Below are 12,853 nucleotides of genomic sequence, written 5' to 3'. Positions count from 1 at the left end.
CATGGCACTGAATATGCCAAAATGATCATGGCCATCGTTAACTGCATATTTAGCGGAAGACCAAATAACAACAAAGCCTGTATCTCTTTTCTCTTTCTCATTTTTGGAATATTTGAAAGTGCTGGGAGTTGGAATTAATTTTACAGTTTGTTTGCCCTCTAAGCTATAGTTTTTTTATTTAAATATTAATTTAGTGCAGTAGTGGATTCCACCTGCCACTCAGTGTTTCCTCCATGTATCCACTACCCTCACAATGAAGCAGAATGCATCTGGTTAAACCTTATCCATAATTGAGAGCCCTGGAGTTATGCGCGTTTCCTTCACCCTTCTGCCAGGTCATGTGAATATCCTGTGGGGGTGGGTGCAGATACACAAAAAGATTAACCCCTTTACTGCTCACAGAATGGAACTCTGGGAGCCTCTTTCCCTCCCAGACACCAACTGGAGTTGTCTGAGGCGCCCACAGTCTGGTTCCCTCCATCTCCTTTTTCTACTGGCAACTTTCACTGTTTCTTCAGTCCAGTCAGTGTCCCCAGTCCCTATGGGAGGAAATAACTGTGTGAAATCATTTTCTGGGATAATTTCCCAGAGACATTTTTCATAGGGTGGTCTCTCAGGACCTGACTGTGCCGGATAAAACCGCCGCTATAGTCTAGGCCTGAAGACCAGTTGCGGTTAGATTTGGGGTACCCATGGAACTATAGCAGAGTGACTGTTACCCCAGTGTTTCTATATATTTGTAACTGGTTATGAGCTAAATGGCCAACCTGAAGGCCAGTTAGGGTGAGATTTGGGATGATTGATTATTTGTGCCCTGGGTACCCTTTGAACTATTGCAGGGTGACCGTTACCCCAATGTTTCTCTATATCTGTAACCTTGTTATGAGCTAAGGGGGTCCAGTCTGAATGCCAGTTAGTGTGAGATTTGGGGTGAGTGTTTATTTGTACCGTGGGTACCCCTGGAACTATAGCAGGGTGACTGTTACTCCAGTGTTTCTATATATCTGTAACCAAGTTATGAGCCCAGGACTTTTAGAGTGAAATTCATAGTGAGTTCTCCCATCAGAAGCAGATAAACCATAAAGGATAAGTAAACCTTTAAAATAAGTGAATATAAAATTGATGAGGGGGCTATTCTAAGAACGTTTTCAATGTACATTCATTAATTATTATTTTTTAATTCCAAGATATTAAGGGATACATGTACTGTTAATATGAATGAATTTTGTTACAACAGCGCCACCTGCTGGTCAGTTTCCCACCAGTCTGACCACCAAGTAGTCAAGGAAGTTGTCAGGAGAGAGAAAGAGGCTGCTCTGATGTTCTTCTGCTTAGGAATAAAATTAGAAACCTTTCTCACATCATTCCTAAGCAGAAGAACATCAGAGCAGCCTCTTTCTTTCTCCTGACAACTTCCTTGACTACTTGGTGGTCAGACTGGTGGGAGAATGACCAGCAGGTGGCACTGTTGGAACAAAATTCATTCATATTAACAGTACATGTATCCTTTAATATCTTGGAATTAAAAAATAATAAATAATGAATGTACATTGAAAACGTTCTTAGAATAGCCCCCTTATCAATTTTATATTCACTTATTTTAAATGTTTACTTATCCTATAAGGAGGGAGGGATTACTACTGTGCAGGGTCACTGCACCCTACAATGCAGTATTTAGATATCTTCAGTATGTTGTTGGGGGCCTTGAATTGTACTCTTGTACAGGGTCCTTTCTCTATAAACAGAAGCACTTTACACTGTGATTGGACAAAACTGTACAACTAGGGTTGCCACCCAGCCAGTATTTAACCGGCCCAGCCGGAAAAACGTGTTGCAAGGCCGGTGCCGGTATTTAAGAAATACCGACAATTACAAGGCCGGTAAAATACTGAGGGAAGAAATGGCCATAGTAGCTTCCCTGCTCCTTCCACCTCCCTGCTCAAAATTCCCAGCTACGGCGCCTGGGACCTCACATCGCTTACGTGACTTTGTGGGCGGAGTTACCGGCGTCTTTGAAGACGCGAGTGGAGGGGGATCGAAGAGCAGGGGACTGTGTGCACTGCCTCCCTGACAAACTGACAGCACAGAGCACACAGGCCTCAGCCCTCTCTTTTCTTCCCTGTATAGCAAAAAAAATACTTACCTATTCCATGCTCCACGACTCTGGCCCGCCCCTTGACGTCATGGCCATGCCCACAGTGAAAGCACTATGTCCCCCGTGACATCACAACCCGCCCATTTTTAGAACAATCCTCCACCTTGTGGAACTGCCCCCTTCCCTGGCCGGTAAAGATTTTTCCAAAAGGTGGCAACCCTATGTACAACACTTAGGCACAAAACTCCTGCAGTACCCATGGTTAGGAGGGGGGCTAGCATGGAATTAGTCCAAGTGGCAGATTAGAGTGGCAAATCTCTGTTGTACCAGTCCAACCTTGCCTGAGCCACATATGTCCCTGGATATACCCCTTGCTTGATCCACACAGAGTAGTGAGATTCTGGCAAATAAATCCAAATATAAAAGGGTTCATCAGCTTAAATGTTGCCTCACTGGATTTTCCCTCTTCTTCTCTCAAGTGAACACTGATTTTTCACTACTCTTTCACTCTTTCTCTAAACACACTTGTGTGAGGTGCACTTGCTGAGTTGCATCTGAGACTTGTAGAGGATTCATCTCACTTCAGTTAATCCTCTTTAGAATGGAAAACACATTTTGGGAAAAAGGACATTTCTGGCTGACAGTTGTATATACTCAGTGTCAGCCTCTGGACAGAGAGCAGAGCAAATACCTCCAAGATCTCTCACTGGCTGCCAAGTTGTGACGAGCCATGGAAGCTATGGGAGCCCTGCAGTGGCTAAACCATTAAGAAGGTCCTAACCATTTAGAAGGATCCTAACTATATACCTCAAACCTAAGGGGGTGCATATCCAACAGAGTGGTCTAACCACTCCTTTCCTTGGTCTAGTCTTTCACATGGAACCTAGAAACTCCAACATAACTCAGTCATCAGGCTTCCCTACATTCTTCTCCTACTTCTACCTTGTAGTTAGGTTTTCTTATCGGGTACTAGGATGTGTACCTCAATATTTGTAGATTCATATGTCAGATTAAAAATATTGAATCTTCCCAAAACGTAGCAATAAAACTTATAGCATAACAAGTAGGAGGAATATTGATCAGGAACATTTAAAATACAGATCAAGCGGAGGGGTGGACATGTTTGATACCTCTCTCAGGGGCACACATGGATGTGCAGGGGATGGAAGGTGATCTGTACAATAGATGTCTGCTCTTGTTCTTTTGGAACAAGTTACCAAATAAGGCAATTTGCAGAGTTCAGCAGAATGTTCCCAACACCCGAGTTCCAGCTAGAGGCAATTTATCATCATGTGCCATGGACAGCGGAAAAGCTTTCTCTGAGATCCTGTGCCAGAGCCACCGGGTGCCTCTGCTTGTGGAACTATTACAGTAAAACCTGAGTTTTACATACACTGATTTTTATTTCCCCTCATTTTTACATTGTTTTTTTCACCCCTTTACAAAATGATAAAGCATTAAGATAAGGCATCTAATGTAAGAGTGCCACGTTTGTCCTTGTTACAGTGTTCCACATACTATTGTCTATTTTACAAATGTCTTCATGGGTATTGCTGAATTTGTTGCTGTACTTTTGGATCTCTCCCACCCTACCATGTTATACAGCTACAAGGAAAATGATGATGTTTTATAAACTATATAAAAACACAGTATCGTATTGTTACGGGTACTAGAGGGCCAAAGACTTTGTTATGTTGGTCCCTGTGACAAATGTGCACTTTATGTGCAGAGTAACTGGCGTATACAAGTTCTGCCTTACTATACCATAGCAACCTATCAGATTTTACCATTCATTATACTCACTGCATTCAACCAGTAAAATATAAACTTCTGATTGGTTGCTGTTAATGGTTTGTTACTGTTATACAACTTCCTTTGATACTATAATAATGATACTATCTGGTATAATACTATCCAGTACTGTAAAGGCACAAAGATGGCACCTGTATTCCAAAAGTTTAAAAAAAAAAAAAAAAGCATTTATATGATATTTCCACAGTCCCCTTTCTCCATAAAAATGAGCAGCCCTTCTATCTATAAATATCTGTGGGAACAAATTCAGTAGGCTTGGTCGTACCCTGGCTGCCCACAACTTTCATGGAAAAGTGACTATTTTTGTCGGGTCTCAGCCCTTTCTATCCTGGATCCACTTTAGGGCAGCATTGCTGGGTTGGTCTGTGTAACCTCATACAGTAGTGTCTCACAGACATATTTCATTCTGTGTTCCACCCTTTTCCATCTCCTCTACTTTTTCCAAGTCTAGGTCTCTTCATTCTGTGTCCCCTCATCTACACCAGATCCATGCTACACTGAAATGTGTAATTTCTGCCCCTGTGTCCCCTAAGCATTAATATCTCTTCTACTCATGGCATTGCCCCTCTAAACCATCTCCTTCCATTGCATTGTGTCTGGGGTTTGCCCAAGCTTTGACAAGGTTTATTTTGTCTACACTGATAAGGGTCTCTCTTCTTACACCTCATTGCTTACATCTCTATTGAGATGCCCATATTTATTTATTTTCTTGGCAATCTGCATCTTTTCCTCTGTCATTGCTCATGCTTTATCCTCATCGCCATCATCTCGGCTGCATATTAAAACAATGTATTGTTTATTCAACTCTAGCTGAACCCCCTATCCTACCCCAAGAAACCACACTTTTGTTAGATCTGGTTACAGTGTGTCTGCTCCACTCACTTATCCCTTTGTACATCTTTAGTTGCGATCATCTATTGTTTTTGGGTTTTGTCTCTCACCTTCATCTCAAAACCACTGATCTCTTTCTGAATAATCCTCTTCGTTCTCTACTAAACTCTGATGGAAAACCAACTTTCTTTTGGTGTTTTTTTCATTTCTACTCATCAACTGAAAAGCATCATCTTTTGAATTCAGATTTCATCTCTCCATTGTCCACTCAACTCTTCTTCTTCCATTATCTGCTCCTCAAAACTTCAAAACCATATGTTTTACCTGTTTACTTACATCACTTACTCTTCCATGTTCATCCTTCAGTATTACTCATCCCCATTGCTGCTCCACTGGATACTCAGTTTTCATTATGTCTATGCTGCCCTACATCTCCACTCAGTTCTCATTGATTGTCTGTGATACATCAACATCTCTTGTGGCTGGCTTTGTATCTTTCCATCCCATGGCTGGTGGTTCTCCAGCTGAAACTATCATTCTTGCTACATTAACAAGAATAAAGTCTGGATTTCATATCTCCATCTTCATCATCTCTGCCATTGTCATTGTTTCTCTTGCAGTTTCATCTAATAATACAGTGTTCCATTTTACAGGGCTAACCCCCAATTACTCCTTCTGTCTTCATTTGAGATGTTTAACATCTAACTTTTTGGGTTGTCAGAACTCTTGAAAGGTCTCTTTTTAACCTTTCCCATCCTTCCAGAAAATTCATCATGGTTTTATAACAAATCCCTCCACTCTGCTTCCAGATGAAGCTACTATTAAGAAGAAGCCAGCTCCGAAGACCCCTCCTAAAGCAGGTAGAATGAATGACTTTGCCCCGGATGGGATTTTGCTTTGGAATACTAACAACCTATCCACTATTATGTTTTCCAAATACTTGACTTCCCTGTCAATGTCCTGTTTTTCCCAATGTGCCACATTTCTAGGTAGAGATATATCGCAATGCATCCATAATTATGTATTACCCCTTTGTATTCTATTTAATTGAGTCTAGTCCAGTGGTGCCCATGATCTGCCAGTAGACCTCGAAGTTATAACTACTTAAACAGTGAAACTTTGCCCCTAGACATCCTCAATAAATGGCCTAACTGGGTGTTTTCCATTATTTACATCCACTTTTATAATGTGTTTTGGATGGTAGATCTAAATCAGCCACATAAGCAAGTGCCAAGTATAGGGACTGCAGCACCTCTTGTTTGCAAATTGTGAAAATTTATTACAATTGGTCAGTAACAGGCAACGTTTCGGGCCTGGTCTTGCCCTTTCTCAAGGCTTGAGAAAGTGCAAGACCAGGCCCGAAACGTTGCCTGTTACTGACCAATTGTAATAAATTTTCACAATTTGCAAACAAGAGGTGCTGCAGTTTTTCTCTTCTGCTGTATATTTGGCCCATGGCAAGGGCCTGTACGCTGCTTTGCACTCTGACCGAAAGGAACTTATATGAGGTGGTTGAAGTACACACAACTGTATACCAAGTATAGGGACTAACTCGGCTATGTTCCAGCTTGACTGTCCCAAATGAAGTGCACCATAAATTTGCCTTTTATCCCTTGCAGCATCTGCCCCTCAGATTCTTCAGTTCCCGGAAGATAGAAAGGTTAAAGCAGGGGAGTCTGTTGAACTTATGTGCAAGGTGGCAGGGACCCAGCCCATTACCTGCATGTGGATGAAGTTCAGGAAAGAGGTAATTTACTAAGAGGAATACGAAATGTGATACTTCTCCAGGTGCAGGAGCTGCCATAAGGCACCATGATCTGTTCTTAGAAGTACAGTCCTTATCTACTCTGGTGGTATGTGGCTGGCTTGTTGCCCTGTGTGTTCTGTTGTAATAGGTAAAATGATTATTTGCACCCCACAGATTAAAGAAAGCGAATTTATCAAGATTGAGAACACAGAAGAGACCAGTAAGCTGACAATTTCCTCGGCCCGCCAGGAGCACTGCGGCTGCTACACGCTGGTGGCTGAGAACAAACAAGGCAGCAAACAAGCACAAGTTAACTTGACTGTGTTTGGTAAGTGTCCGATGGGAATCTGCTGGGGAAGGATCTAGGAGGGGCTTTTGCTGCAGATCTACTGTGCTATACTATGCACCTGTGTGTAACTTGGTAAATGCCATTATTTAGCAAATTCATGAGCTTCCTTCATTGTCACAATCACAAGCACCAATAAGTTACAATTTGTAACACTGACAACTAGGGGGTAGTGATGGGTGTTTCTGACCTATTTTACTTTGCAGAAAATTTGTGCCAGATTTGGCTCCACATTTTGCTGCTCTCCAAGTCCTACCTCTCAGAAGCCATGTTCCAATATCTTGCACTGATCTAACAAGATGGAAACAGGCTGTCTGCAAGTTTGGATATATGGCTCTGAACCATTAGGCTGTATCTGTGCTATAAGCCAGCGGTTCTGGATGCATAGTTGGCCAAAGGGACACAAAGGAGGGATTTGCAAGTCTCCGCCCATGATGCCTTATGGGAGAAACTCTCATTTTTGGTATCTAGGCAGTGCTGTGTGTATGGCATGAGACAAGTAAATATCTTCTGATTCCAGAAGGCATCACTTTGCATATAATTGCTAGCTAAGGGCTTTTTGGCTCCTTTCAGCCCTTCTCACCCTAACCAGATTTGGCTCCCCAGAAAATTTCTGAAACAGCGAAAATTTACTGCACTAAAGTCTATGGGCAACAATATTTTTTTCACCCATTGGAGTCTATGGGCGTCATATAAATGAAAATTTTCACGCATCACTACTAGGGGGAGCTGATTTGCACAACTTTAAAGGGGTGGTTCATTTAGTATGTGCCAAGTTTATATGCAGGTCAGGCAGGTTCTGGTCGACCTCAGCACTTCTTTTGTGGGTCTTGTGAGGGTTCAGGTTCAGCTCTTCTGCCTGCTTTCCCTGCCCACGACCTTACACTGCCGGCTTCCTACTCCTACTTTTTAAGGCATGCACTCACTCCGCCCCTTTTGTGATGTCATCGTTAGGACAGCACGGACCTATAAATAGAGGGTAAGAAGGTGGGTGTGGGTGGGCTCGGGTTGGTGCGGGTCAAGAAAAACCGAAGAGTTGTCTGCATGCAGTGTCGGACTGGCCCAAAGGGATACCAGGAAAAGTCCCGGTGGGCCCAGGCCTCATACTGCTAAAGTTTTGGCCTATTTCATGGCCATTCCCTATTTCTATGAGAACAAAGAGGCTAAATAGATGGAATAATTTATTATAGTATGTAAAGAAAACAGACTAGGAGAATAGAGGATGATTGACAAGATGAAGAATATTAATACTGAGAGTGGGCCCCTGGTCTAAGGTTTTATGCTGGGCCCCTGGTGTCCCAGTCCAAACATTGCCTGCATGTTAGGTGTGACAGAGGAGAGCAGCCCAGGCACAGGAAATACTTCTAATCAATGTTGTGTATATGACTGAGCACTAGATGGTAACTAAGAAGATGTGCTGCGGAGGGGGTGAGGCAATATTGGCTGTTTTCCATTAGACCCTCTCTTTCTGCCACTTGAGGAAACCTGATATTGTTAATGTTGCCTGTCGGCTAGAAGCCACTGGACTCCTGGATAATATTTAAGCCTTAAGCATGGGACACTGATTTGCCTGTGTTATGTGACTGTATATAGGGCAATATTGCTGGGGAGTCTCATGTGGGATCTGGCTTATTTTATTGTCTCGTTGTGATGCAAGGAGAGGGTTGTGGTGATATTAGTGCTGTTATATTCTGGCTGTTTCACAGAATATTTCCTAATGGCCCTTCTGTAATATGATGGACTCTACTGAGTTGGAATAGTCATAAACCCCCTGTTAAGGTGGCCATACACGGGCCGATAAAAGCTGCCGACAGACCGAGTCGGCAGCTTATTGGCCCGTGTATGGGGGACATCGCCAAACAAGCGGATCTCTCCATGTATGGGCACCTTAACTTACAGGGATCAACTACTGCCTGAATTATTTGGGTTCATAATTATAATCACAAATGCTCTTGCTTATTAGAAAAGTGCCCAGTCCATTATGAAACCACAAATAAATTACTGATTATTACTTCTCTTGATTGGGGATCCCACACAACCTGACTGTCCTTACAGTAAGGAACCCTTCCTATGCTGATATTTACATCTCCTTTCCTTCCCACTAGTGAATCACTCATTCCCCTCTCTTGTTAGGAAATCCCATAATCTGACTGTCCTTACAGTAAAGAACCTTTCCTATACTGATGGGGAAATCTTTTTTTGTCCCTCATAATTAGTCTCTCATTTTCCCCTCTCTTGGTAGGGAATCCCATAACCTTACTGATCATACAGTAAATAAACCCTCTTTTCTTTATACTTGCATTTACACCTATGTATGGAAACTGGCATATTATTATGTTCACTTCTTTTTATACTGTTTTTGTTTCTCCATTTGTAGTCGGCTACTCTGAACATCCTTGCAGGTCTCTGTAGCACCAGACAGATGGATCTGAGCCTGCAGGAGTGGGAACCAATGGGGCCTATTAGCCTGTGAGGGGTTTGGGCTCCTGCCTTCACCAGAACAATGTGCTCTCTTGACCTTTTAAGGTTTCATTTCTCTGCCGCTGATGAATTAGAAATGGAGATGGTGCCAGTTTGTGGCATTTCTCCAACTGGCTGGAAGAGTATGAAATTGTTTTGCTGGGGGAATAATGCGAGTAGAATGGCAGCTTTCTGTGCCCGACTAGAGGCACAAATGTCTCTCTCTCTCATATAGCAGAGAATTTAACTCTTTCCCCACAACGTCACTGGTGGTTTCCGTCCCACTGTACCAACACTTGGTTCTGCCATGCTGTGCCCACTATACTTTGTTTCGCAAATTGTTGCTTCTGCCATGTTTTATCAAGTGCTGTTTGTGCCATGTTGAGCCACTTATAGCGACTCTTCGTGCCAGCTCTTGGTTCTGCCATGTTCTGTAAATGAACATGGCAGTGAAATGAAAGAGTGTGTGAGCTGAAGGTTCTGGTGTTGCAGTGTTATTCTCAGAGGAAGTCCTTTCCTCTGAGAGCCCCCCCCCACTGAATGTTGGGTTTCGGCACAGTCCTACTTGGATGAGGAGTTCTCCTAGGGAAAATTAAACGTTGCATTACGTGTTTAGATTGTAAGCTCTGATTAGCAGGGCCTTCCATTACCCCCTGTATGAGTATTTGTATATTTAATATGTACTCCCTTGTATTGTATAGCACTGATCCACATGGTGTCACATGGGTAGACTGACATACATGGTGCTGGCTAGTGGCCCCTTAACTGTCAGTAGATTGTCTATAGTTATTTCTTTGTTCTTCAGACTTCATGCGATCAGGCAGTATCTGATTGGTTGTGGCACCAGAGTAACTACCCCCTGTCTGGACTACAGACCTGAGCCTTGTGTGTATTAATACCCTTGTTTTCCTTCAGATAAGCCTGACCCACCTGCTGGGGTGCCCTGTGCCTCTGTTATGAAGAATTTAGCTCTCACCTTGTCATGGTATGGCCCCACATACGATGGTGGCAGTGTGGTTGAGTCCTACACGGTGGAGATCTGGGATTCCGTGGACAAGGTCTGGACAGATCTGACCTCCTGCCGCAGCACCTCCTTCAACTTGGAGAATTTATTGCAGGACAGAGAATACAAGTTCCGTGTCCGGGCCACCAACATTCATGGCACCAGCGAACCCAGCCAGGAGTCAGAACCAGTTACCTGCAAGGAGAAGGAAGAAGGTACCAAAGCCCAAGGGAGTTCTGTGCTATGAGCAGTTACTTGTACCCCAGGGGTGTTAAATTAAATCAACCTAAGGAAACCAGAAAGTCATGTGTAGAGGGGTAGAGAATACTCTGATGGAAGTTTACAGGGGAGGGGCAGGGAGACTGTAGTTTAAGCAGTGGGTGGGACTATAATGCTGATGGCAGCTTACAGGGATGGAGGCGGTGACTCAAGCAGTGGACTACATTTTCACTTTATATTGGGAATACAATGAATTTGTTTCTGCTAGTATTAGAGATAAAGCCTCAGAGTTACTTTGTATGTGTTTCTTTTTGTTCCGCAGAACATAAAGAAGAAGAGGCAGAAGTTTCAGATGGTGAGTTTGGGGTTGACACAGCTGAAGCACTACCCCTGTGTTCCAGACCAGTGCTGTCCAACTTCTATAGTACCAAGGACTGGAATTTTTCTGGCCAACGATAATGGAAGCCAGTGTTGACCACGCCCTTATTTAAACCACACCCACTTTAAACCACACCAATGTTACCACAAGGACTTGTAAGACTATATATCTGTACACATTAATCGTGGTAGCACACTGTTATGTTTTAGTAGCCGAGGATGAGTAGAGTATAACAGTGCTTTATTAGCAGCTTCATGCAGCCATTACACTTCAACAGTAGCTTCAACTCTAATACTTTTAAGCAGTATAGAAAGTACTATTCACATGTATGAATGTACACAGTATAACTCTTGTGCACAGTGACACCTACAGGCCCTTTGTATAAACACCACATATTCCCCTATAGTAGGAAAGCATTTGGGCAAATGTAATAAACAGCAACAATTAAACAGTATGCATCGTAAAGCAATATTATACATTATTCACATCACATAGTCCTTGGTCTCTCAGTATGCCTTATAGGTTCACTTTCTTCAGCTCTATTGCAGTAGCTTCAGGAGTAGGAAAATGTCCTTCATCAAATGGAGCTTCTCTAAAGTCAAATCTAACAGGAGTAAGACGACTTGCATTCCATATGTGTCCATCAGACAGTTCATATGTGTATGGTTCTCGCTGGCATCTGGTGTAGTAGATTTAGATTGTCCTTGTTTCATTATTCTTGCAAATGTAATTGAAGTGTGCTTAAGATGATTAGGCTCCTTGCAGCCCGGGTGCAAGCTGTACGCCCTGCCAGGGCAAACTACTGTATGCATATATCAAATAAAGCAGCAGCACTCCGGTATTATTGAAAATAGTGAAAAACTTTACTAAAATGCCATAGGCAACGTTTCGTGCTACGCAGGCCCTTTGTCAAGCCATTGGCGTAGCCTGAAACGTTGCCTATGGCATTTTAGTAAAGTTTTTCACTATTTTCAATAATACCGGAGTGCTGCTGCTTTATTTGATATATGTTTCAGTATTCTTGGTTTCTTAATTCTGACTAAAGATCCAGGCTGAATGCACTTCTCTTGCACCACGTTTTCTGTCCGTATAAGCCTTGCATTTAGCTTGTTGATGTTTGACAATGTCAGCAGTAGATGATTTTGTAGGCACAGTTTTTGTTTGTTTGATGTCTGCAACATGTAACTTAGTGCGCATCTGTCTGCCATGTAATAATTCAGCTGGAGATGATTGGGTTGTTGCATGGCGCGTTGCTCTGTAGTTATTTAGGAATTCTCAAGATTTCCCAGTAAGATTTGCTGTCTGTAGTGTTTGTTTCAGACTTCTGTTGAATCACTCGATTTCTCCATTTGCTTGTGGGTAATACACTGAAGATTTCTGATGCACAATATTCCTCTCTCTCAGAAAGAATTCAAACTCAGATGATACAAACTATGGTCCGTTGTCTGATATTAACTCCTTTGGATTACCTTCTCTGCTGAAGACTGTAGACAGAAATGTTATTACTGTAGCTGATGTTATATGAGAAACAAATGCAATTTCAGGCCATTTACTGTAATAGTCTATCAAGGTTATAGCAAATCTACAATCTATAGGAGCATCTGTAAAAGGACCCACAATATCAAAAGCAAGTTTTTCCGATGCTGAATCAGGGAATGGTACTGGCTGAAGTGGTGGTGTATGTGTTATAGCTGTTTTGTCATGATTCTGACAAGTAACACAAGAATGAATGGCAGTTACCATATCGGCATCCATTGCTGGCCACCAATATAGTTCTCGGAAGTCTTTGTTTTGTACATACAATTCCTTGAGGACTCTCATGTGCAAGTTGTATCAGCTTTTCTCGCAAGGTCTCTATACCCCATAGGTAGGTTCTCCATTGTTCTGTTGCCCAAACACATGCTGGAGCTTCTTTTTCAACAGTTGAATACTTACGCTCTGCCTCTGTAAGTGTTCTGGAT

General features: G+C 42.6%; 1 protein-coding gene across 3 annotated transcripts in view; it reads left to right on the top strand.

Moving 5' to 3' along the window:
- Positions 1–12,853, top strand: part of mylk.L (myosin light chain kinase L homeolog) — an 88,256-nt gene that overhangs the window by 58,395 nt on the left and 17,008 nt on the right. For 2 of the 3 annotated variants that reach the window (XM_018235625.2, XM_018235624.2), the window contains exons 19-23: positions 5,548–5,598; positions 6,358–6,485; positions 6,660–6,813; positions 10,207–10,509; positions 10,836–10,868. In XM_018235625.2, coding sequence (XP_018091114.1) covers positions 5,548–5,598; positions 6,358–6,485; positions 6,660–6,813; positions 10,207–10,509; positions 10,836–10,868 — 669 coding nt within the window. The remainder of the gene's footprint in view (positions 1–5,547; positions 5,599–6,357; positions 6,486–6,659; positions 6,814–10,206; positions 10,510–10,835; positions 10,869–12,853) is intronic. The other variant, XM_018235626.2, reaches the window with a different exon arrangement.

The sequence above is a fragment of the Xenopus laevis genome, chromosome 9_10L, assembly GCF_017654675.1.
Source record: "Xenopus laevis strain J_2021 chromosome 9_10L, Xenopus_laevis_v10.1, whole genome shotgun sequence".
NCBI classification, from domain to species: Eukaryota; Metazoa; Chordata; class Amphibia; order Anura; family Pipidae; genus Xenopus; species Xenopus laevis.
The sequence above is the reverse complement of the archived record's forward strand: the minus strand, read 5'-3'. Positions and strand labels throughout refer to the sequence as shown.